Source organism: Scyliorhinus canicula, chromosome 17 (genome assembly GCF_902713615.1).
Source record: "Scyliorhinus canicula chromosome 17, sScyCan1.1, whole genome shotgun sequence".
Classification (NCBI taxonomy): domain Eukaryota; kingdom Metazoa; phylum Chordata; class Chondrichthyes; order Carcharhiniformes; family Scyliorhinidae; genus Scyliorhinus; species Scyliorhinus canicula.
In genome coordinates, this window is record NC_052162.1 from 35,287,276 (window position 1) to 35,313,909 (window position 26,634).

The window sequence follows — 26,634 nt, forward strand, 5'->3', positions numbered from 1 at the left end:
TGCTTACTCCCTGCATTTTCTGCTAATAGGTTCGCTAATTTGAGTCCATCAGCAGCAAATGCAAAGCAAAATCAGACTCTGATTGGATGAGAACCAAAGAACAGGACGGTAAGGAACAAGTCTGTAGCAGGAACACATGAAACCACAAGGCCAGGGAGCCCCTTTTGGCATTTGATATGAATTTGCTCAGACATGTTTGCGTGCAACATTGAAAAGACACAAAGTGATTGGTATTTTCTGGCTACATGTTTCACATTATGTGTGATATGAAAATGAAATTTGTGTTGAGCTGCATTTAAAGCAATGCAAACTTACTCCCCTCATTTTGACACTGCGGTTGGACATAGCAAGCAGGTCAGAACAGGTGGAATGCAAAGTTCTAATATAGCATTGAAAACAAAACATGATCATTTCTTTGAATCATTGCCAGCTGTTTTATACAGTAGTATTGTGAATGGTTTCAGACAGTACATGCATAGTCCAGTTTAAGATGTACAAACACCGTTTATGTAGAAATCTAAGAATACTCACCAAACATGCTAAAACCAGTTGAGTAAAATGATCTCGTTTACTTTTTTCTTCCATGCAACTTGTTTCAATATCTGAAATTAATAATGGTCATTATTATGATGACCTTTCAATACAATTGTACAAAATTAACATTTATCAATTACTGCAAAGGAGGTCATCACACAGCACAGTGGGTTGTGTCCCGGCCTTGAAGCCAGAAGCTCTGGGTTACCGAGTCCCATCTCAGAGCATGATGGCCAAGGATGTTCATAAACACAACCAACAGGTTGAGTATCAACCTGCAGAATCCTTCCTAAACGCATCAATGGCAAGTGTTAAGAGTGGGAGACACTGGTCTCTGCTCAGCCATGTTTGATGTGGAGTGGTGCACGGTGGCACAGTGGGTAACACAGTTGCTTCACAGCTCCAGGGTCCCAAGTTCGATTGCCGGCTTAGGTCACTGTCTGTGTGGAGTTTTCACATTATTCCCATGTCTGTGTGGGTTTCCTCTGGGTGCTCCGGTTTCCTCCCACAAGTCCGGAAACACGTGCTGTTAGGTGAATTGGATATTCTGAATTTTCCCTGTGTGCCTGAACAGGCGCTGGAATGTGGCGACTAGGGGCTTTTCACAGTAATTTAATTGCAGTGTTAATGTAAGCCGACTTGTGACAATAAAGATTATTATTAGTAATCCCTCGCAAAAGGCAAAGCAATCTGTTCAGGAAAAACATCACAATAGGAACAGATGAAGGTCTGCCTTGCACTCCACTCGGGGCTCAAAGAAAAACAAAAACATTTGCTGCGAAGAATATCTTTCTTTCTCACCTAGAACACAGAAAACATCAGCCAGAATAGATGACATATCATCCCGAAGTTCCTGTAAAAACAAAAGGAAAAACAACTTATTAAAATAGATACTGGCCTTTCTGTAGATAAGTAATTATTTTGCCTGGGATGGGGTAGTGGCGGAGGCGTGTGCAAGGAGGGAGAGTTAGGACACCATCTTATCCAAGATTTTTTTTAAACCATCAGCCGTACCAAGATATAATGAGTGAAAACTACAACGGTGCTCAAAATTCCAAGATGAGAGATGATGAAACAAAAGAAAACACCGACTACACTTCTCTCTCCATGGCTACTGTTTGAGGGTGAGCAAGCTCTGCTGCCCATGTCTTTTATGCACTAAGTTTCATTCACCTGTCACCTCTGTGTTTACTGACTTACATATTGACTCACCTGGAACTATTAACTGCATTTTAAAATTCTCATTCATGTCTTCAAATACTACCATGGCCTTGCCCTTCCCCGATATTTTGGAATGTCCTCCCAGATATCTGTACTTTTCCAATTCTTCTCCACTTCTACATCCTCAATTTGGCAGGTATGATTTCCACTGACAGGGCACCAAGTTCTGGAACTCCCTCCATAAACCTTTGCTTCTCAGCCTTCAAGACAGTGCTTAAAACCTGCCTCTTTGTCCAAGTTTCTGAACATGGGCTGTAATATTTCTGGTGACTGTCAAATTTTGTTTGCGAACAATCCTGCAGAGCGCTTTGGGATGTTTTATGTTAAAGGTGATACACTCTCAGGTCATCAAGTTAAATAATTGCCTTCAGTACTGCTCAGCAAAGCCGAAGTATGATCCATAATATGAAGTTATGTAGGTTTTACTTCCCTTTTAAAGAAGAAAATTTGTCGATTCAAATATACACCAGAGGATCACGATATAATCATGGAGAAGCAAGGCTATTCAAACCACCTCATCCCAGTCAGCCATCCCCTGAATTCACTCATTGCAAAATCGAACCGAACCTTTCAAGGGGCAGCACGGTAGCATGGTGGTTAGCATAAATGCTTCACAGCTCCAGGGTCCCAGGTTCGGTTCCTGGCTGGGTCACTGTCTGTGCGGAGTCTGCACGTCCTCCCCGTGTGTGCGTGGGTTTCCTCCGGGCGCTCCGGTTTCCTCCCACAGTCCAAAGATATGCGGGTTAGGTGGATTGGCCATGCTAAATTGCCCATCGTGTCCTTAAAAGTAAGGTTAAGGGGGGGGGGGGGGTTGTTGGGTTACGGGTATAGGGTGGATACGTGGGTTTGAGTAGGGTGATCATTGCTCGGCACAACATCGAAGGCCGAAGGGCCTGTTCTGTGCTGTACTGTTCTATGTTCTAAATAATCCCGGTTTTTTGCTTCCTCCGTCATCTTTGGCATTCTATTTCGTATTGATGGCTCTTCATAAAATAACTTGCTGATTTAAGTTCTAAGTTGTGTATCAGAGAATACATCCCTGTTGATGAAGTCAGTAGAGTGTATGCAGGGGCTTAAATTCTCCATCTCAGACTTTATGAGCAGCATTCCTAATAAAACCTCTCATCGTAATTGTAAAAATCCAGAGTGTAGGCACCGATGTAACTTCTCTCTTTGCAGTGACTCCAAGAGAAAACAGAAGGGAAAATTGGCGACAAAGATTGAGGCAAGCAACGGAATTGCTGGAAGAAAAAAATCGACGACTGAATCAGTGGAGACGGCGCAAGGGGAAAAAAGATTCTCAGAACAGCCCTCTCTCACATACAATGGGCAAAGCAAGCCACCAATGCTGAAGGTTTTAAAGAAAACATTGACAACAATCGTGAGTTAAAAAAAAACGACAGCTCTAAAAATTGTTGCCGTTGAAGCTATAAAGTCTGGGTTGCAGCTACTGAGAGGTGGCAAAGCTGCATGGGCTGCAGGAATAGGGATTCACAAGTCTTCCAACTCTGAACAGGCCATTAATTCGGAAAAGGTCATTCCACAGTAAATCAAAAGGTAAAAATTCTATGCTGCAGTGTGGATAAGGGGATTGTTTTTCCCACAGAATTATAGAATCCGTACAGTGCAGAAGCCGTTCAGTCCATCGAGTCTGTACTGATCCTTCACCTAGGCGCACTGCAATGCTCCATCCCGTAACCCCCGCTACCCCGCCTAACCTTTGGGCACTAAGGGGGGAATTTATCATGGCCAAGCCACCTCACCTGCACATCACTGGACTGCGGGAGGAAACCGGGGCACCCAGAGGAAACCCACGCAGAAACAGGGAGAATTTGCAAACTCCACACAGTCACCCAAGGTTGGAATCAAACTTGGGCCCCTGGCACTGTGAGGCAGCAGTGCTAACCACTATGCCATTATGCTACCTATATATCCAAAAGAATTGGAAGCTATGGAGAAAGTTGGTTTTAGTAGACCCATGGATCCAGGATGCAGAATGGGCGGGAAATACAGGTACCATGGATGCATTTGATGAAGACAGTGAAACTTGGAAGTCATAGGAGGAAAGATTCCAATAATATCTCATAGCGAATCAAACACCAGAGTCCTAAAGGTCCTTTTCTCAGTTTGGTAGGGCGTAAAACTTTTATGCTGCTACAAAACTAGGATCATCCAGCGCATCATCAGTAGATACGTCCAATATCGAACTAATTAACATTTTAGAAGGGCATTTCTCACCTCAACCTTTGTTCATTTCAAAAATGTTTTGGATCCACCACCGCAGTCAGGTAAAATGCGAAAGCATTTCACAATTCGTAGCGGTTAGCAAAATACTGCAAGTTTGGTGCAACACTTGGTTACACTCTTTGTGATCGGCTTATTGGTGGACTCCACAATGAAACTATTCAGAGGAAGCTGCTGACTGTAAGCGATTTAACTCTCACAGATGCTGTGGAAGTTGCCACATCGATGGAGCTAGCAACAAAAGAAGCTTCACAGATATGGGTTAAAGCGAAGGTCCAAAAATGGATACCACAAGAAACATGACTGCAAGGGGACAGCCATGTCACCGATGCATATAAAGTTGGGCACCCAGTAGGGAAATTCTGGAGTAGAGAAAATAAGTGCAAGAACTGTGGCAAAAAGGGCCATATTTTAACGGCACGTTGGGCTCAGAAAACCTCACCTACACCAAGGATATGCAAGAGGATAAGCCCATCTAAACAGACTCGTCATCTCTATAAATCAGTCGACAAAGTTCAAGACAACTCAGAAGGCTACATACCCAAGCAACTGCAGGAGCTGAAACTAGGCACCTTGTCGGTACGGGGCCATCAAATAAAGCTGGACTTGGATAGAGGCACAGCTGTATCGTTCATACCAAAGACAATTTATTATCAAAAGTTGAAGCATATGCCTTTAAATCAGTGAAACGTGATCCCACGGATGTACACAGAAGAAGTTGGAACATTAAAAGGATGCATTATGGTGAAAGTAGAAGTAAATGGACAGATGGCAAAGTTGCCTCTTCATGGTGTCCGTGGAGGTTTTCCTGATTTATTTGGTAGAACATGACTGACAAAGCTGAAACTCAACTGGGGAGCAATAAATCAACTAGTGGGGTCCAAGAACAACCTACAACAACTGCTGGAGAAGCATGAGAAGATCCTCGAACAATTACTAGCCTCCATGACCCGAGTTGAAGTGCAATTGAAGATCAAACCAAACAGTACACCAAAATGTTGCAATTCTAGAACCGTACCACACGCCATCAGGCCAAAGGTCCAAGAACTGAAAGGCTCGTACAAACAGGAGTCATTGAACCAGATGCTTTAAAAGAACAGGCAACACCAACAGTTCCTATACTGAAACGCGAAGGCTCAGTGAGAAGACATGAAGATTTCAAAACAACTGTTAGCCTGGTATTGTGCACAGATCACTATCCACTGCCGTTGATTGAAGACTTATTGCTGGACTTTCTGGAGGACAGAAAATCAATGGGCAGCATGGTGGTACAGTGGTTAGCATTGCTACCTGCAGCGCTGAGGACCCGGGTTCGAATCCTGGCCAAGACCACAAGAACTTTGGGAAAGTGGAAGAGTCCCTTGAGCTGGGGGATGGGGAAGGTTGCAAAAATTGTCAACATACTCAACCTCAGGAAAACTCAAAAGTTTCACAAAACATTGAATAAAAGAGAACCTGAAATAAGGAAATAAAATCCAAGTAATTGGTGCAAACCTACTGTTATTTTGAAAGAAGGTAAGCAACGTCCTGGAGTTCTGGAACTGTCATCTCAAGTGCTGCTGCAGATTTAAGAATGAATGCTCGCGACTTCCGGTTGCGGCTATGACCAGCTAAGTCGCACGTTTGGCTGCTCCTGCTACAAAGGTGTTTTCGGGCCGATTGGAGGGCCCCAACGGCGCTGTAAGGACGAATCCCGGTGGGGGAAGGCTCCCTGAAGAGAACCAGACCAACTTTATGGTCGGTACCCGGAGTGGGGTGGTAAAGAAAGCAACAGCAGCTCCCAAAAAAAAGCGGGGGAAGACGACCAAAATGGCGGCCGGTGGTGCACCCGAGGAATGGAGGAAATGGGCGGAGGAGCAGCAGGCCGCTCTCCTGCGCTTCTTTACGGAGCTGAAAATGGAGCTCTTGGAGTCAATGAATGCGACGACCACCAGGCTGATGGGAGCCCAGGCGACCCAAGAGGCGTCGATTCGGGAGCTGCAGCAGGAGATGACTGCGAGGGAGGAGGAGGCCACGGTCCTCGTGGGAAAGGTAGAGGTGCACGAGGCACTCCACCTGAAATGGCAGAGCCGTTTTGAGGAGCTGGATACCCGAATGAGGCGGAAGAACCTGAGGATCTTGGGCCTGGCAGAAGGCCTGGAGGAGTCAGACCTCCCGGGATACGTAGCAGAAATGCTGAGCTCCCTGATGGGGGCAGGGGCCGTCCCTTCGCCCCTGGAGCTGGAAGAGGCCTACAGGGGTCATGGCTAGGAGGCCAAGAGCAAATGAGCCCCCGAGGGCGGTGCTGGTGCGGTTCCAGCGACTCAGCGACCGTGAGAGAGTGCTGGAGTGGGCCAAGAGGGAAAGGAGCAGCAAGTGGGAGAATTCGACGGTGAGGGTCTACCAGGACTGGAGTGCGGAGGTGGCAAAGCGGCGGGCCCGGTACAACCGGACGAAGGCGGTGCTACATGCAAAACAGATCAGGTTCGGAATGCTGCAGCCAGCGCGCTTGTGGGTCACCTACAGGAACCAACACCACTATTTTGAGTCCCCAGAGGAGGCGTGGGCCTTTGTACAGGAAGAGAAACTGGACTCGAATTAGACCCAGGGGATACTTGGCGGCCGTAGCCGCTCGGGTACTTTCAGCTGAATTCTTTGTTTGGATTTTGAACTCTTGCTGTGGGTTTTTCTTCTGATGTTTTTTCCCCCCTTTGCCAACTTCCCTTAGTTATTGTTATTGTGGTTATTCATGGTTATTTATGGTTATTTATGCTGTTTGGTAGAGGGCGACTGTTAAGTACATTGTTATTTGTTATCTATCTGTTATTTATAATGTTAAGTTGGGGAGGCGGGACGGGGGGGGGGGGGGGGGGAGAGAGCAGATCGGGGATATGGGCTCCTAGGTGGGGTTCTTTACAGGCATGGACGGGGACGGGGGTGGAACTGAAGATGGCGGGGTGGGGTGTGGCAGGGCGAAAGCGCGGGCTTTCCTCTGTTGTCCCGCGCGCGGGGCAGAGGAGGGGGGAGGGGAGGAGTGCGGGGCGTGGCTAGCAATGGCGACCTTTCCCGCGCTGGAGCGGGGCCAGGGAGGAGTGGCAAGGGGGGGGGAGGCCCCCCCCCCCCGAGCCGGGGGGAGTCGGAGTGTGGCAGGAGCAGCCGGGTCAGCGTGAACCAGCTGACTTACGGGAGTACGATGGAGGGTACATCGCGGCTAGGAGGGGTCCTAGCCTGGGGGGGGGGGGGGGGGGGGGGGGGGGGGGGGGGTAGGGAGGGACACCGGGTTGCTGCTGAAAAGACCAGAAACGGGAAGTGGAGGACTGGAGAGGTGGGGGGAGGGGGACATCGCCATGGGGAGCGGGTCAGAAGGGGAGGGTCGACCCGGGGCGAGCAGGGAACAGGACATGGCTAATCGGCAGGGGAAGGGGGCGGGTCGTCCCGCGACCCGGCTGATCACTTGGAACGTGAGGGGGCTGAATGGGCCGGTCAAGAGATCAAGGGTATTCTCACACCTGAAGGGACTGAAGGCTGATGTAGCAATGTTACAGGAGACCCATTTGAAGGTAGTGGACCAGGTTCGCCTGAGAAGGGGGTGGGTGGGACAGGTGTTCCACTCTGGATTGGACGCAAAGAACCGGGGGGTGGCGATTCTGGTGGGAAAGAGGGTGTCGTTCGTGGCGGAGGAGGTGGTGGCGGATAAGGAGGGTAGGTATGTGATGGTGAAGGGTAAGCTGCAGGGGGAGAAAGTGGTGATGGTCAACGTATATGCCCCGAACTGGGATGACGCGGGTTTTATGAGGCGCCTATTGGGCCTCATTCCGGGACTGGAGGCAGGGGGCTTGATCATGGGGGGGGACTTTAACACAGTGCTGGACCCCGGGCTAGACAGATCGAGCTCAAGGATCAATAGGAGGCCGGCAGCGGCAGAAGTGCTGAGGGGGTACATGGAGCAGATGGGAGGAGTAGACCCATGGAGGTTTGGTAGGCCGAGGGCGAGGGAGTATTCCTTTTTCTCCCACGTCCATAGAGTGTACTCCAGAATCGATTTCTTCGTGTTGAGCAGGGGGCTGATCCCGAGGGTACGGGAAGCTGAGTACTCGGCCATTGCGATCTCTGATCATGCACCACATTGGGTGGATGTGGAAATGGGGGAGGCGCGGGACCAGCGCCCGCTGTGGCGGCTGGATGTGGGGCTGTTAGCGGACGACGAGGTGTGTAAAAGGGTCCGGAAGAGCATTGAGAGCTATCTGGACTTGAATGACACGGGTGAGGTGCAGGTGGGGATGGTCTGGGAGGCCCTGAAGGCAGTGATCAGGGGAGAGCTGATCTCCATAAGGGCGCACAGAGAAAGAAAGGAGAGGCAGGAGAGGGAGAGGCTGGTGGGGGAGCTATTGGAAGTGGATAGGAGATATGCGGAGGCACCAGAGGAGGGGCTGCTGGGAGAACGGCGCAGCCTGCAGGTCAAGTTCGACCTGCTGACCACCAGGAAGGCAGAGACGCAGTGGAGAAGGGCACAGGGCGCGGTCTATGAGTATGGGGAAAAGGCGAGCAGGATGCTGGCACACCAGCTTCGCAAACGAGATGCGGTTAGGGAGATTGGGGGAGTGAAGGAGAGGGGCGGGAAGGTAGTGCAGAAGGGGCAAGAAGTGAATGGGGTCTTCAGGGATTTTTACAAGGAGTTGTATCGGTCTGAGCCGCCGACGAGGAGAGGGGGAATGGAGGACTTCCTAAACAAATTGAGGTTCCCAAGGGTCCAGGAGGGGCTGGTAGAAGGGCTGGGGGCGCCAATAGGGCTAGAGGAGCTAGTCAAGGGAATAGGTCAGATGCAAGCGGGGAAGGCGCCGGGGCCGGATGGGTTCCCGGTGGAATTCTACAAGAAAAATGTGGACTTGGTGGGACCGGTACTGGTACGAGCCTTTAATGAGGCGCGAGAGGGGGGGGTTCTGCCCCCGACAATGTCGCAGGCTCTGATCTCCCTGATATTGAAGCGGGATAAAGACCCCGTGCAGTGCGGGTCCTACAGGCCTATCTCGCTTCTGAACGTGGATGCCAAGTTGCTGGCAAAGATCCTGGCAGCTAGAATAGAGGATTGTGTGCCAGGGGTAATCCATGAGGACCAGACAGGGTTCGTGAAGGGGCGGCAGCTCAACACGAACGTGCGGAGATTGCTGAATGTAATTATGATGCCGGCAGTGGAGGGGGAGGCTGAGATAGTGGTAGCGCTGGACGCGGAGAAGGCATTCAATAGGGTGGAGTGGGAGTACCTGTGGGAGACGTTGGAACGGTTTGGGTTTGGGGAAGGGTTTATTAAGTGGGTGAAGTTGCTCTACTCGGCCCCGACGGCGAGTGCAGTGACAAACGGGAGGAGGTCGGAGTATTTCGGGCTCCACCGAGGGACCAGGCAGGGATGTCCCCTATCCCCCCTACTTTTCGCACTGGCGATTGAACCGTTGGCGATGGCACTGAGGGGTTCAGGGGGGTGGAGAGGACTGACTAGGGGAGGGGAGGAACATCGAGTATCGCTGTATGCGGATGATCTACTGCTGTACGTGGCAGACCCAGAAGGGGGAATGCCGGAGATAATGGAACTATTAGCAGAGTTTGGGGACTTTTCGGGGTACAAACTAAATTTGGGCAAAAGCGAGGTTTTTGTGATACACCCGGGGGATCAGGGAGAGGGTATTGGGAGACTCCCCTTCAAGCGAGCAGGAAAGAGCTTTAGGTACTTAGGGGTGCAGGTGGCAAGGAACTGGGGGACCCTCCACAAGTTGAACTTTTCCAGGCTGGTGGAACAGATGGAGGAGGAATTTAAGAGGTGGGACATGGTACCGTTGTCGCTGGCGGGGAGGGTGCAGTCAATCAAAATGATGGTCCTCCCAAGGTTCTTGTTTTTATTTCAGTGCTTGCCCATCTTCCTCCCTAGGGCCTTCTTCAAAAAGGTGACGAGTAGCATCATGAGCTACGTGTGGGCGCATGGCACCCCAAGGGTGAGAAGGGTCTTTTTGGAGCGGAGTAGGGACAGTGGAGGGCTGGCACTACCCAATCTCTCGGGGTATTACTGGGCGGCAAATGTGTCAATGGTGCGCAAGTGGATGATGGAAGGGGAGGGGGCAGCTTGGAAACAAATGGAGAGGGCGTCCTGTGGCAACACAAGCCTGGGGGCCCTAGTAACGGCACCATGGCCGCTCCCCCCCACGAGGTACACCACGAGCCCGGTGGTGGCGGCCACCCTCAAGATATGGGGGCAGTGGAGGCGACACAGGGGGGAAATGGGAGGTCTGTTGGCGGCGCCAATAAGAGGGAACCATAGATTCATCCCGGGGAACATCGACGGGGATTTCAGAGCTGGTACAGGGTGGGCATACGGCAGCTGAAGGACCTGTTTATAGAGGGGAGGTTTGCGAGCCTGGGAGGGCTGGAGGAGAAGTTTGAGCTCCCCCCGGGAAACATGTTCAGATATTTACAAGTGAAGGCATTTGCTAGGCGGCAGGTGGAGGGGTTCCCCCTGCTCCCCAGTAAGGGGGCGAGTGATAGGGTGCTCTCGAGGGTCTGGGCCGGAGGGGGGAAGATATCAGACATCTACAAGATAATGCAGGAGGCGGAAGAAGCATCGGGGAGGAGCTGAAAGCCAAGTGGGAAGTGGAGCTGGGAGAGCAGATAGAAGACGGGACGTGGGCGGATGCACTGGAGAAGGTCAATTCTTCCTCCTCGTGTGCGAGGCTGAGCCTCATTCAATTTAAGGTGCTGCATAGAGCTCACATGACGGGGACAAGGATGAGCCGGTTCTTTGGGGGTGAGGACAGGTGTGTCAGATGTCTGGGAGGCCCAGCGAACCATGTGCATATGTTCTGGGCATGTCCGGTGCTGGAAGGGTTCTGGAAGGGGGTGGCAAGGACGGTGTCGAAGGTGGTGGGGTCCAGGGTCAAACCAGGATGGGGGCTTGCGATCTTTGGGGTCGGGGTAGAACCGGGGGTACAGGAGGCTAGGGAGGCCGGAATACTGGCCTTTGCGTCCCTAGTGGCTCGACGAAGGATATTAATTCAATGGAAGGACGCGAGGCCTCCAAGCGTTGAAACTTGGATTAACGATATGGCTAGCTATATTCAGCTAGAAAGGATCAAATTTGCCCTGAGAGGGTCGGTACAGGGATTCTCCAGGCGGTGGCAACCTTTCCTTGACTTTTTAGATCAGAGATAGGCGTACGGGGTCGTGGCAGCAGCAACCCGGGGGGAGGGGAAGGGGGGGCAGCAATGGTCGTGGGGGGACATGCACGACTGTAACGCGGGCAAGTCTGCTCGCTGCTCATGTCTGAAACTGTAGGCTGCCTTGTTTGTTAAGTTGTTGCTTGGGGGGGGGGGGGACTGGTGCGCGCGAGAGGGCGGGCGAGGGAGGGATATTTGCCTAGAGGGATTGTGTTGTAAATAATTTAAAAATTAGTTGGGGTAAATGTCTGTATGGAAAAACTCTTTCAATAAAAATTATTTTAAAAAAAAAGAATGAATGCTCGCAGTTTCTGCAGTTTATGAAGCTCCATCTTGTGGTACTCGAGGGTGGTTACAGGAGGTGATGCACAAATAAGAGTGCCCAACAAGCACAACAAATTTTATACATTATAACTGTCTATCCACCGCTAAAGAACTGTTCTGTGGTCAACAAAAAGCAATCTCTTCAGAAATCGATTTTGAATACACCCTGAAAAGGAAGCACTGAACGTGAACACCTGATGGGGCACATCTACAAATTTCAACCTCAACAAGTGAGACTGCCAACCTGGATATTAAAGGTAACTTTGGCCTCTTTGTTGTCAAGGCAGCCAAAAGTACAATTTCCTGAATTGGTCAACCCAATGTGAGAAACTTCAATGAGACTGCTTTGTGATAGGCCAGCATAATTTGTAAAAAATATGAAGTAGGTACTATCTTCAGGCTGCGAGTACTTCCCCTCTTTGAGTGATGTGTCCATTTCATTCACATCTATACCCCTCTGCAAAATTTAAATATGAGATCACATAAATATAGTTATGGTGAACTCGGTTACCCTGCATGCTCAAAACAAATTTTTCAGCAGTGAATCACTTACCATTAGATCACTCAGAGCACTGGCAGCTTGTTCCTGTTTTAGATTGCCTTTTATAACATGCCACGCCAACTCATATAAAGCTTGTTGGATATCTGTTTCACAATTAAATTAAATCAACGTTAGTAAAGGGGCATTAAAACTGCAACACCAAACAAGCATAGAATTCCTACAGTGCATTTGGTTCTTCGAATCTGCACCCACCTTCCAAAAGAGCACCCAATCCCCCACCCTATCCCCTAAGCACGGTAGCATGGTGGTTAGCATAAATGCTTTATAGCTCCAGGGTCCCAGGTTCGATTCCCGGCTGGGTCACTGTCTGTGCGGAGTCTGCACGTCCTCCCCGTGTGTGCGTGGGTTTCCTCCGGGTGCTCCGGTTTCCCCCCACAGTCCAAAGATGTGCGGGTTAGGTGGATTGGCCATGTTAAATTGCCCGTAGTGTCCTAAAAAGTAAGGTTAAGGGGGGGGTTGTTGGGTTACGGGTATAGGGTGGATACGTGGGTTTGGGTAGGGTGATCATTGCTCGGCACAACATCGAGGGCCGAAGGGCCTGTTCTGTGCTGTACTGTTCTATGTTCTATGTTCTTAAACAGAAAACCAGGATATCCAAGAAATAATCCATCAGCAGTCAATCAAATTTCTTTTTTTTTTTAAATAATTTTTATTGAAATTTTTCGATACAAACATTTACCCCTACTACATTTTAAATTATAACACAACAAATCCCCCCTGGAAAATCCTCCCCGCGCCCTCCCCCGCGCGCCCCCCCCCCCCCCCCCCCGCGCTACCAGTCTAGCAACCAAACCGTTTTTCCCTTTCTGCCGATGGCCTCGGGCAGTCATTGCCCGCGACCCCCCGCTGACGTGCTCCCTTCGTTGCTATCCCCCCCCCCCCCCCCCTCCCTTCCCCCCCCCCCCCCCCCCCTTTCTCCCCGGGTTGCTGCTGTTTCGGCCTCCAGTTCCTATCTCTGATCCAGAAAGTCAAGGAAGGGCTGCCACCGCCGGAAGAACCCCTGTACCGACCCTCTCAGGGCGAATTTGATTCTTTCCAATTGGATGAAGCTTGCCATGTCGTTTAACCAGGTGTTAACACTTGGTGGCCTTGTGTCCCTCCACTGAATCAAGATCCTTCTCCGAGCTACCAAGGACGCAAAGGCCAATATTCCGGCCTCCCCTGCCTCCTGTACTCCTGGCTCCACCCCAACCCCAAAAATCGCTAGCCCCCACCCTGGTTTGACCCTGGTTCCCACCACTCTCGATACCGTCCCCGCCACCCCCTCCCAGAACTCTTCCAGTGCCGGGCACATCCAGAACATATGTACATGGTTCGCAGGGCTTCCCGAACACCTAACACACCTGTCCTCACCCCCGAAGAACCGACTCATCCTAGTCCCCGTCATATGGGCTCTGTGCAGCACCTTAAATTGGATGAGGCCCAACCTTGCGCACGACGACGACGAATTGACCCTCTCTAAGGCATCCGCCCATGTCCCATCTTCTATCTGCTCTCCCAGCTCCGCTTCCCACTTGTCTTTCAGCTCCTCTATCGATACCTCCTCCACCTCCCGCATTATTTTGTAGATGTCCGAGACCTTCCCTTCTCCGACCCAGACCCCTGACAGCACCCTATCACTCACCCCTCTATCGGGAAGCAAGGGAAATCCTTCCACCTGTCGTCTGGCAAATGCCTTCACCTGCAGGTATCTAAACGTGTTCCCCGGGGGGAGCTCAAATTTCTCCTCCAGCTCTCCCAGGCTCGCAAACCTCCCCTCTATGAACATGTCCCTCAGTTGCCTGATGCCCGCCCTGTGCCAGCTCTGGAATCCCCCGCCAGTGTTCCCCGGGACAAATCTGTGGTTCCCTCTCAGTGGCGCCGCCATCAGACCCCCCACTTCCCCCCTGTGTCGCCTCCACTGCCCCCAGATTTTCAGGGTGGCCGCCACTACCGGACTCGTGGTATACCTTGTGGGGGGGAGCGGCCATGGTGCCGTTACTAGCGCCCCCAGGCTTGTATTGCCGCAGGACGCCCTCTCCATACGTTTCCAAGCTGCCCCCTCCCCCTCCATCACCCACTTGCGCACCATCGATGCGTTCGCCGCCCAGTAGTATCCGGAAAGATTGGGTAGCGCTAATCCTCCCTTGTCCCTACTCCGTTCCAAGAAAATCCTTCTCACTCTAGGGGTGCCATGTGCCCACACATAGCCCATAATGCTGCTAGTTACCTTCTTGAAGAAGGCCCTGGGGAGAAAGATGGGCAAGCACTGAAACAGAAACAAGAACCTCGGGAGGACCGTCATTTTGACTGACTGCACCCTCCCTGCTAGCGACAGCGGTACCATGTCCCACCTCTTGAACTCCTCCTCCATCTGCTCCACCAGCCTTGAAAAGTTCAGCTTGTGGAGGGTCCCCCAGTTCCTTGCCACCTGCACCCCCAAGTACCTGAAGCTCTTTACTGCTCTCTTAAAGGGGAGCCGCCCAATTCCCTCCCCCTGATCTCCCGGGTGTATCACAAAGACCTCACTTTTACCCACATTTAATTTATATCCCGAAAAGTCCCCAAACTCCGCTAGTATTTCCATTACCTCCGGCATTCCCCCTTCCGGGTCCGCCACATATAACAACAAATCATCCGCATAGAGTGATACCCGATGTTCCTCCCCTCCCCTTGTCAGTCCTCTCCACCCCCCTGAACCCCTCAGTGCCATCGCCAACGGTTCGATCGCTAATGCAAATAATAAGGGGGATAGGGGGCATCCCTGCCTGGTACCTCGATGGAGCCCAAAATACTCTGACCTCCTCCCGTTTGTAACCACACTCGCCATCGGGGCCGAATACAGCAGCTTCACCCACTTGATAAATCCCTCCCCAAACCCAAACCGTTCCAGCGTCTCCCACAGGTATTCCCACTCCACCCTATCGAATGCCTTCTCCGCATCCAGTGCTACCACTATCTCAGCCTCCCCCTCCACTGCTGGCATCATAATCACATTCAACAGTCTCCGGACATTTGTGTTAAGTTGTCGTCCCTTTACGAACCCCGTCTGGTCCTCATGGATTACCCCTGGCACACAATCCTCTATTCTGGTTGCCAGGACCTTTGCCAACAGTTTGGCATCTACATTCAAGAGGGAGATAGGCCTGTAGGACCCGCACTGTACAGGGTCTTTGTCCCGCTTCAGGATCAAGGAGATCAGGGCCTGTGACATTGTCGGGGGCAGAACCCCCCCCTCTCGCGCCTCATTAAAGGCTCGCACCAGCACTGGACCCACCAAGTCCACATACTTCTTATAAAATTCCACCGGGAACCCATCCGGCCCCGGCGCCTTCCCCGCCTGCATCTGGCCTATCCCTTTAACTAGCTCCTGCAGCTCTATCGGCGCCCCCAGCCCCTCCACCCGTTCCTCCTGGACCTTTGGGAACCTCAATCTATCGAGGAAGTTCTCCATTCCCCCCCTCCTCCTGGGCGGCTCAGACCGGTACAATTCCCTGTAGAAATCCCTGAAGACTCCCGTTCACCTCTTGCCCCTTCTGCACTACGTTCCCTCCCTTCTCTCTCACTCCCCCAATCTCTCTGGCTGCATCTCGCTTGCGCAGCTGGTGTGCTAGCATCCTGCTCGCCTTTTCCCCGTACTCATAGACCGCGCCCTGTGCCCTTCTCCATTGCGTCTCCGCCTTCCTAGTGGTCAGTAGGTCAAACTGGGCCTGTAAACTGCGCCGCTCCCTCAACAGCCCCTCCTCTGGTGTCTCCGCATATCTCCTGTCCACTTCTATAAGTTCCCCCACCAGCCTCTCCCTCTCCTGCCTCTCCTTCCTTTCTCTGTGTGCCCTTATGGAGATCAGCTCTCCTCTGATCACTGCTTTCAGGGCCTCCCAGACTACCCCCACCTTCACCTCGCCCGTGTCGTTCGTGCCCAGATATCTCTCAATGCCCTTCCGGACCCTTCCGCACACCTCATCGTCCGCCAGCAGCCCCACATCCAGGCGCCACAACGGGCGCTGGTCCCGTGCTTCCCCCAGTTCTACCTCTACCCAGTGTGGTGCATGGTCCGAAATCGCAATGGCCGAGTACTCCGTGTCCTGCACTCTCGAAATCAGCCCCCTGCTCAGTACAAAAAAGTCTATTCTGGAGTACACCCTGTGGACGTGGGAGAAAAAGGAATACTCCCTCGCCCTTGGCCTGCCAAATCTCCAAGGGTCTACCCCCCCCATCTGCTCCATGAACCCCCTTAGCACCTCTGCCGCTGCCGGCCTCCTATTCGTCCTGGAACTCGATCTGTCCAGCCCAGGGTCGAGCACTGTATTGAAGTCCCCCCCCATGATCAGGCCCCCTGCCTCCAGACCCGGAATGAGGCCCAACAGGCGCCTCATAAAACCCGCGTCATCCCAATTCGGGGCATACACATTCACCAGCACCACATTCTCTCCCTGCAGCCTACCCTTCACCATCACGTACCTACCCTCCTTATCTGCTACCACCTGCGCCGCCACAAACGACACCCTCTTTCCCACCAAAATCGCCACCCCCCGGTTCTTTGCGTCCAAGCCTGAGTGGAACACCTGTCCCACCCACCCCCTTCTCAGGCGTACCTGGTCTACTACTCTCAAGTGAGTCTCCTGCAACATTGCCACATCCGCCTGCAGTCCCTTTAGGTGTGAAAAAACCCTTGCTCTCTTGACCGGCCCATTCAGCCCCCTCACGTTCCAAGTAATCAACCGGGTCGCGGAGCGACCTGTCCCTTTCCCCTGTCTATTAGCCATGTCCTGTCCCCTGTTCGCCCCGGGTCGACCCTCCCCTTCTGACCCGTTCCCCATGGCGATGGCCCCCCCCCCCCTCTCTCCTCCCGTTCTTCCCTTCCCGTCCTCGGCCTTTCCAGCAGCAACCCGGTATCCCCCCCTAACCCCCCTTCTCCCCCCCCCCCCCCCCCCAAACCCCCCTTCTCCCCCCCCCCCCCCCCCCCCCCCCCCCCGGCTAGGACCCCTCCTAGCCGCGGTGTATCCACCATCGTACTCCCGAGAGTCAGCTGATTTTCGCTGACCCGGCTGCCCCTGCCACACTCCGACTCCTCCCGATGTGGGGGGGGGGGGGGGGGGGGGGGGGGGGGGGGGCCTCCCCCCCCCCCCTTGCCATCCCTCTCTGACCCCGCTTCAGCGCGGGAAAAGCCGCCATTGCTGGCCACACCCCACTCTTCTCTCCTCCCCCTTCCTCCGTCCCGCGCGCGGGAAACAGGGGAAAGCCCGCGCTTTCGCCCGGCCACACCCTACCCCGCCATCTTCCATTCCACCCCCGTCCCCATCCAAGCCCATAAAAAAGCCCCCTTAAAACGAGAGGAAGAAAAAAGAGAAAAAGAAAACCCGCATAACCAACTTGCACCCCCCCCCGTCCCGCCTCCCCAACTTAACAATATAACAATATAAATAACAAATCTCAAATAAATACATAAATACATAACTATGCCTGCATAACTAAATAACTACCCAATAATAACGTATTTAACCATCACCCTCCATCGAACAGAACAGTAACCATAACCCTTAAAGAACAGATCAAAAAACAGTAAAAAAGCCCCCCCTACAACAACAATAATTAAGGGAAGTTGGCAACGGGAAGAGACACACAAAAAGGAACAAAGAAACCCCCCATAACACAAGTTTCAAAGAAACCAAACGATCCATCAACTTTAACCAAGTTCCGACCTGGCCTAAGAAAGACATGGGCCACTTGATCAGTCAAGGGTACTCGGGCGGCCTCGACCGCCGGCGTTCCCAAGTTCTAGTTCAGGTCCAGCTTTTCCTCCCGGACAAAAGTCCATGCCTCCTCTGGGGTCTCAAAGTAATGGTGCTGGTCCTTGTAGGTGACCCACAAGCGCGCTGGCTGCAGCATTCCGAACTTGATCCTCTTTGCGTGCAGCACCGCCTTCGTCCGGTTAAACCGGGCCCGCCGCTTTGCCACCTCCGCACTCCAGTCCTGATATATCCGCACCGTCGAATTCTCCCATTTGCTGCTTTTCTCCCTCTTGGCCCACCTCAGCACTTTCTCCCGATCACAGAAACGCTGGAATCGCACCAGCACCGCCCTCGGGGGCTCGTTCGCCCTAGGCCGCCTAGCCATGACCCGATATGCTTCTTCCAGCTCCAGAGGCGATGGACCGGCCCCCTCTCCCATCAGGGAGCTCAACATCTCCGCTACATATTTCGGGAGATCAGGCCCCTCCAGGCCTTCTGCTAGGCCCAGGATCCTCAAGTTCTTCCGCCTCATTCGAGTGTCCAGCTCCTCAAAGCGGCTCTGCCATTTCAGGTGGAGTGCCTCGTGCACCTCCACCTTTCCCACGAGGACCGTGGCCTCCTCCTCCCTTGCAGTCATCTCCTGCTGCAGCTCTCTTATCGACGCCTCTTGGGTCGCCTGGGCCCCCATCAGCCTTGTGGTCGTCGCGTTCATAGACTCTAAGAGTTCCACTTTCAGCTCCGTAAAACACCGGAGGAGAGCGGCCTGCTGCTCCTCCGCCCATTTTCTCCAATCTTCTAGTGCGCCACCGGCCGCCATTTTGGTCCTCTTCCCCCGCTTTTTTCGGGGAGCTGCTGCCGCTTTTTTTGTCGCCCCACTCCGAGTACCGTCCATAAAGTTGGTCTCACTCTCCTCAGGGAGCCTTCCCCCACCGGGATTCGTCTTTACAGTACCGTCGGGGCCCTCCAATCGGCCCTTAAACACCTTTGTCGCAGGAGCTGCCAAATGTGCGACTTAGCTGGTCATAGCCGCAACCGGAAGTCTCAATCAAATTTCAATGACTAAAATGTTAACACAGGATTAATAAATGAAAATGAAATGAAAATCGCTTATTGTCACAAGTAGGCTTCAAATGAAGTTACTGTGAAAAGCCCCTAATCGTCATATTCCGGCGGCTGTTTAGGGAGTTAGTAACTAAAGTTAGTAACTAAATCAAAAATAAACTCATCCTCGGAATGTCTTCAGTTAGAAACCCATGTTACAATGGATGCAATGAAATTATTCTGCCACCCTTGACAGATAGCCAAACTTGCAAAAGCATTGTAAAATATGCAAGCAACAATTACAGTACCTTCAACATAAAGATTAAAACTATAGTATTTTCTCTAACGATTGCCTAACGTACACAGCCAAGTAAATAATACAATAGTGTGTAAAATTTACTTCAAATTCTTACCCAGCCTATTCTTTGCAGGAAAATATATTCGCCCATCTAACAAGGTACTCCTTGCCTATCTGCTGAACCTGTCTTGCTCCAGTACAATATAGATTATTTACAGACGAGAGGTATTTGATCTTTTTTCCCCCTAGTTAATCGGTGACATATTTCCCAACACATCTGTTCTGGTCATATTCTATTCATAGCCCCACAGAAAACTGGAGGTAGGATGAGGTGACAGTTGCATCACACAAATGCTATGCCATGGTCACTCCCCACAAGAGAAAGACGAACTACCCCTTTCTGACATTCTCAAGAGATGGGCAATAACTGCTGACCAAGCCAGAGACACCCATATCCTATGGATCAATTTTTTTTAAATTAAGACAAACCAGATTTGTAGGGTTATGTTTGTGGACAGCTCAATCTTCCAGAGAATAGAACTTGGGTTAAATTTCCACACAGCTTCTCCTTATCAGGCCCCTAAAAATGCCACGTGGAACAGTGGGAACTCCAGAAAATTGCAAAACATAATTTCCCCAGGGTTTTCATGGCCCTTTCATGGAAATTATAATTGACAAAAAGCAAAAAAGGAGAATATTCATGAACATTCTTAACTCGCTTTTTTTTGTTAGGTGTATCTTGTACAGAGAATTGGTGCTTCAATATTCAAGAATTAGAACTCGTACTATTATTCCAATTTCAGATAATTGAACTTTTCATCTCAACAATGAAATCTTTACAATTGCTTTGTGGTAAGGCACCGCCCCCAATATGAGGAGGCAATACATCCTACTCTATAATCATAAACTACTGAGGTAGTAAGAGAAAGAAAAAAATCACTAATGGGAATTCAGAAGTATTTGAAAACTAGAACAAAAGAATTTTGAGAACAATAGAAACGATTTTCAACATTTGCAGAGCCAGTAGAGAATAAGGTCAGGGGTGGAATTGCATACAATAATTTTGAAGGAGCAAAGGGACATCAAACAGCATCAGGCTATAATTTTCTCAGAAAGACGAAGTCAAGGGGCGAGGAGGAAAGTGTTAAAATATCATCTGACGGTGACAAGTGGTGGTTTGGGGTTTGAAGCTCACTTCAGAGTTGAGCGGAATTTAAAGGCTTTACATCATCAGTTGAGTTTGATAAACATCGATGAACATGGACAAAATTGGGGGGGGGGGGGGGGGGGGTAGTGTTCCTGAGTGGGGGCTTGGAGGGAAAGGCGGCTAATTTCTTAGAACATAGAACATAGAACAGTACAGCACAGAACAGGCCCTTCAGCCCTCAATGTTGTGCTGAGCCATGATCACCCTACTCAAACCCACGTATCCACCCTATACCCGTAACCCAACAACCCCCCCTTAACCTTACTTTTATTAGGACACTACGGGCAATTTAGCATGGCCAATCCACCTAACCCACACATCTTTGGACTGTGGGAGGAAACCGGAGCACCCGGAGGAAACCCACGCACACAGGGGGAGGACGTGCAGACTCCACACAGACAGTGACCCAGCCGGGAATCGAACCTGGGACCCTGGAGCTGTGAAGCATTTATGCTAACCACCATGCTACCCTGCTGCCCCTTGCGAACACCATCAAGGATGTATCAGCAATCTTCCTTCGCATTCCGTTTACAGTTTTGATCAAATTCATGGATTTCTGACACTACATGAGCGATAACACTTCAAAAATACTTCATTCGTTTGAAGTCCTTTTGGACTCTCAGAGGTTGTGAAAGATGCTAAATGAATGCAAGTTCTACCTTGATATTAAAATGTGCCCCCAAATATCATTGTTTGGGCCTTCACCTTTTGCACATCACACACTGCAGCTACCAAAAAAAACCAAGTTCTTGATGTTCATGCCTCAATTACAAGGGAAAAAGAGTGGCGCAGTGGCTAGCACTGCTGCCTCATTGCGCAGAGGACCTGGGTTCAATCCAGGCCCCGGGTCACTGTCCTTGTGGAGTTTGCACATTCTCCCCGTGTCTGCGTGGGTCTCACCCCCACAACCCAAAAGATGGGTAGGTGGACTGGCCATGCTAAATTGCCCCCGAATTGGAAAAAATGAATTGGATACTCAAAATTTATTTTTTAAAACATCGCAATGTTAGACAGTAAATTAACATAACCCATTTGATTACCAAGGTGCCTATCAAATTCCATGAATAAAGCAGGCTAGTGCGAAACCAGATATTTCCAATAAAAATAGGTAAAGACAAAAGCATCAAAATAATCCTTTGTAGTCATGTCATTGTCAATGTTAGACTCTCTACCAGGGAAATAACTTTCCTTTCAATGGTTTAAAGGCTGGAAACAAAGATTGACCTTCAAATCTAAATTGAGACAGACAATTCATTGAGTCAACCAATGGACTTCAGAAGGCCTCAGACACTCATTCCTGCTCTTGATCCAACTTGAAGATTGCTCCCAGCCTTCCGCAGTTCCATGTGCTACGAACATCCATTTGAGCAGGACTCCAAAAGGTCGGAGAGTCATAAACAGCACAGAAGGAGGTCATTCAGTTCATCAAGTCCACGCATGCTGGCTCTCCACACAGCAATCCAATTGCAAAATAATTGCAATCCGAGGGTGATTCAGGGCGCCATGTTAACCAAACATTCATCTTCTCAACATGCATTCAAACTGAAGATAATATTACCTTTAAATGTTACATCGTTTTCACCTCGGTTTTCACTGAGACTGCGGCATAACTGTACACTGTAAAATAAAAGATGTTGGGAATTTTAAAAGAACTGGCCAACAGTCAAAAACTGTACAATCACAATTTCATGTATTTCTAAATGCAACAATTATTTTCTTTAAAAAGTACATATTTTCTTTAAAATAATATGAGTGCTTACATTACATAGGATTCCAGGAGTTGGATTCCTATTCATAACTATTAGTGCAGTCAAATTTAAACCAATTATTAATGTATTCCTTCCATTCATAACGTGTTGAACACTGAAACTAAATGACACAGAACAGGCCTAGTCAGCAAAATATATTTTTTAATATTTTGCTTTAACAATCATGTTAATATTAGCCCTGTCGGGCGGCACGGTGGCACAGTGATTAGCATTGCTGCCTGCGGCACTGAGGACCCGGGTTCAAATCCCGGCCCTGGGTCACTGTCTGTAAGGAGTTTGCACATTCTCCCTGTGTCTGCGTGGGTTTCACCCCCACAACCCAAAGATGTGCAGGTTAGGTGGATTGGCCACGCTAAATTGCCCCTTAATTGGAAAAAATGAATTGGATATTCTAAATTTAAAAAAAAAAAAATATTAGCCCTGTCAGATGGCACAGTGGTTAGCACTGCTGCCTCACGATGCCGAGGACCCGGGTTCGATCCCGGCCCCGGGTCATTGTCCATGTGGAGTTTGCACATTCTCCCCCTGTCTGCGTAGGTCTCACCCCTCACAACCCAAACATGTGCAGGATAGGTGGATTGGTCACACTAAATTACCCCTTAACTGGAAAAAATATATATTACCCCGGTCAATAAAATGGTATAGTGGCTGAATGCTCCAAACCAAAGATTTTGCTACGATGTTCACTCCTCAGTCTTTTGCCCCCACCTACACAGGTAGAGAATCATATTTATACTCTAGGCATTGCAATAACTGCCACCGGGAAATTCCTTTCTTATTTCCATCACTGGAAATCAGAAATACATTTAATTGTAAGGCAAGACTCTGAATACAGAGATGAAGAAAACTATTTTTAACCAGAGAAAAACACTCAAGAAATCCTTTGCAGAAACAATGTGAGCCACCTCATCTCAAGCCTCTGTGCATTTGGCTTTCTCACAAAAATAAAGCTTAGGAGACATTAGAATGTGCATGTTAGATTCTTCTCACAAGTGGGAAAAACTGCCAGGAAAAAAATGTTTCCAGACATCAAATTACAATGCAAGAGCTTGATGAAGTGACTGCAAGAAATTGCAATGAAACTCCAAATACTGACTAAATTAAAGCAACTTTGAAACACACTATTACAGACTAAGGAGCAAGAACTGAGACGTACTATTCAGCTTTGAGAGCTCATATTTTTAAAATATTATGTCAACGGGTTAAATTAACTGACAAGCAGGTCAACAGTTTTGGTGACAACATATGGCAATGCTAAGTACACATTCAACAATCTCCTGGACAGAGACCGAACTACAATCCAAGACCTGGGACTCTGGAGGAATTAACTGGGAAGTCTGAATTTCCTATGGGCAACTCCCCTGGAATCATCATGAACAGCTCAGACAGGGCAGCACATGATGTAGTGGTTAGCACTGGGACTATGGCACTGAGGACCCGGGTTCGAATCCCAGCCTTGGGTCACTGTCCATGTGGCGTTTGCACATTCTCCCCGTGTCTGTGTGTGTTTCGCCCCCTCAACCCAAAGATGCGCAGGTTAGGTGGATTGGCCACGCTAAATTCCCCTTTAATTGGAAAAAATGAATTGGGTACTCAAAATTTATTTTAAAAAACAATGATTTAATGGTCACGATTGTTGAGACTAGCTCTTAATTGCAGATTTATTGATTGAATTTAAATTCCACTAGCTGTTATGGTGGGGTCTGAATCCGGGGCCTCTGGATTACTAGCCCAGTTACATAATCATTACCGCACCCCCATCGTAGGTGACTTCAAGTGATCAAAATTGGCTTAAGCTGGGCATCTGTGCTTATACTGATGAGGGTCTCAGGAGGAGGAGGAGAAGTGTTCACTCTGCACTTCATCCTGAAAATGTTTGGTAACACGAATAATAATAATAATAGCTTATTGTCACAAGTAGGCTTCAATGAAGTTACTGTGAAAAGCCCCTAGTCGCCACATTCCGGCGCCTGTTCGGGAATGACGGTACGGGAATTGAACCTGCGCTGCTAGTCTTGTTCTGCGTTACAAGCCAGCTGTTTAGCCCATTGTGCTAAACCAGCCCCAGGCTGGTCTTCAGTACTTACATGGTGGTTTATTCCATTACGGAAAATAGGGTGTTCAGGGAATCTGTTCTGCCCATACTTGGCTCATTTGCGGCAACTGGCAATCAACAGCAAGTTTCCTTGTTCATGGTTGACCCAAAGTCATGAACCTTTGTAGGATCCTAAGTTAAGGTTGAGGTTCCCCAAAGTCAATCACTCATCTGCGTATAACGAGACTATATGTTCCATTGCCCCCCCCCGGACCAGCCCTTTCCAGCCCCGAGAAGCTCTCAGTGCAATTGCCAGCGGCAATGAACTTGGAGCTTGGATTAATACTTGGAACTATGATGTTGTTACCATTGATGAGACCTGGTTGAGCGAAGGACAGGATTGGCAGCTAAACTTTCCAGGATTTAGATGTTTCAGGCGGGATAGAGGGGGATGTAAAAGGGGTGGCGGAGTTGCGCTCCTGGTTAGGGAGAATATCACAGCTGTACTACGGGAGGACACCTCAGAGGGCAGCGAGGCTATCTGGGTAGAGATCAGGAATAAGAAGGGTACAGTCACAATGTTGGGGGTTTACTACAGGCCACCCGTCAGCCAGTGGGAGATAGAGGAGCAGATAGGCAGGGAGATTTTGGAAAGGAGTAAAAGCAACAGGGTTGTTGTGATGGGAGACTTTAACTTCCCCAATGTTGACTGGGACTCACTTAGTGCTAGGGGTTTGGAGGGGCAGAGTTTGTAAGGAGCATCCAGGAAGGCTTCTTAAAACAATATGTAGATAGTCCAACTAGGGAAGGGGCTGTACTGGACATGGTATTGGGGAATGAGCCCGGCCAGGTGGGAGAGGTTTCAGTAGGGGAGCATTTCGGGAACAGTGACCACAATTCAGTAAGTTATAAAGTGCAGAAAAGGGTTGGGTTAAGAGGGATGCTTCCGGGGAATTTTGTGCAATCTTTTCTGTGTCTGTATGGGAAGGACTGAGAGTGCCTGTTATTTCTTATCTCTTTATTTTGTCTTGTTTAAACTTGAATTGTGCTGTTGTGGGGGTTGTTTATGACTTGTATAGAGTGTTTGCTTAAGGAGGGCTGATCTGGAGAAGTGGTATGGATGGGTCGGGGGGAAGAGGTGACTGGGAACAATGGTGGGAGACGTGCTGGCGCCGAGGCTGGGAGCCCCAGGCTAGCTGAGTGGGGCTAGTCAACAGAAGCCGAGGTGGGGGGGGTGTGCATATAGTTAGATTAGAGATGGGGTTAGGTCAGGGGTGGGCAAACTTTTCCGTGCAAGGGCCGCATTCAGAAATTCACAATTTTAAAGGGCCGCATAGTATATTAAGTAAAATAATTACTTCACCCGGTTATGATTCTGGGCGCCTCATATAGAACATAGAACAGTCCAGCACAGAACAGGCCCTTCGGCCCTCGATGTTGTGCCGAGCAATGATCACCCTACTCAAGTCAACGTATCCACCCTATACCAGTAAGTAACCCAACAGCCCTCTTTCCCCCCCCCCCCCCCCCCCCCCGCCCCCCATTAACCTTAAAGAAAATTTTTTTTTTTTAAAGTAATTTTTATTTTTTTTTATGACTTGGTGGGCCGCATAAAGACCTTTGGCGGGCCGCAGTTTGCCCACCCCTGGGTTAGGTGATAGGATGGTGTTGCTAGGGGAGGGGGGAGGGGGGGTCGTTCTGCTGACGGGGATGGAAACTGGGAATGGCAACAGTGAGGAGGTCATGGGTGGAGGCGGGCCAGATGAAGCGCGAAACATGGCTGAGGGGCTGGCTAAGGAAAAGGGATGGCTCATCGGCAAAGTTGTGGGGGGGGGGGGGGGGGGGGGTGCCCCTCCAACCAGGCTGATCACCTGGAATGTTAGAGGATTAAACGGGCCAGTGAAGAGGGCACGTGTGTTTGCGCATCTGCAGGTTCTGAAGGCGGTCATGCTGCAGGAGACGCACCTGAAAGTGGCAGACCTGGTTAGGTTAAGGAAGGCTGGGTCAGTCAGGTCAATCATTCGGGGCTTGATTCTAAGACGAGGGGGGTTGCGATGCTGATTAATAAAAGGGGACAATTTGAGGCGGAGGATACAGTCGTGGATGGGGGTGGTTTGTTATGGTGAGGGATAAGCTCGAAGGGGTGAGAGTAGTCCTGGCCAGTGTGTATACCCCTAATTGGGACGATGTGGATTTTATTAGGAAGATGCTAGGGAAGATCCCAGACTTGGACTCGCGTAGGCTGATCATGGGCGGGGACTTTAATACAGTCCTGGACCCGAGCCTGGACCGGTCATGTTCAAGAACAGGCAGGTTGCCAGCGATGGCAAAGGAACTGAGAGGGTTCATGGAGCAAATGGGGAGAGCAGATCCGTGGAGATTTAGCCGACCAATGGCGATGGAGTTCTCTTACTCCTCCCACGTCCACAGGGTGTATTCCCGAATTGTCTACTTTGTTGTGAGTCGGGACCTGCTGGCCATAATGGTGGGGGCAGAATCCTCGCCAATTG

General features: G+C 50.2%; 1 protein-coding gene across 6 annotated transcripts in view; it reads right to left on the reverse strand.

Moving 5' to 3' along the window:
• thoc2 (THO complex 2) overlaps positions 1 to 26,634 on the reverse strand; it is a 229,431-nt gene that overhangs the window by 177,676 nt on the left and 25,121 nt on the right. For 5 of the 6 annotated variants that reach the window (XR_005457727.1, XM_038775383.1, XM_038775386.1 and 2 more), the window contains exons 2-5: positions 21,879 to 21,937; positions 12,055 to 12,146; positions 1,336 to 1,387; positions 532 to 602 (exon numbers count right to left, since the gene is read on the reverse strand). Coding sequence is in view for 5 of the 6 variants with exons in the window: in XM_038775383.1 (XP_038631311.1) it covers positions 532 to 602; positions 1,336 to 1,387; positions 12,055 to 12,146; positions 21,879 to 21,937 (274 nt within the window). In the remaining variant the exon portion in view is untranslated. Of the gene's footprint in view, positions 1 to 531; positions 603 to 1,335; positions 1,388 to 12,054; positions 12,147 to 21,878; positions 21,938 to 26,634 lie in introns of those variants that run through there. The other variant, XM_038775388.1, reaches the window with a different exon arrangement.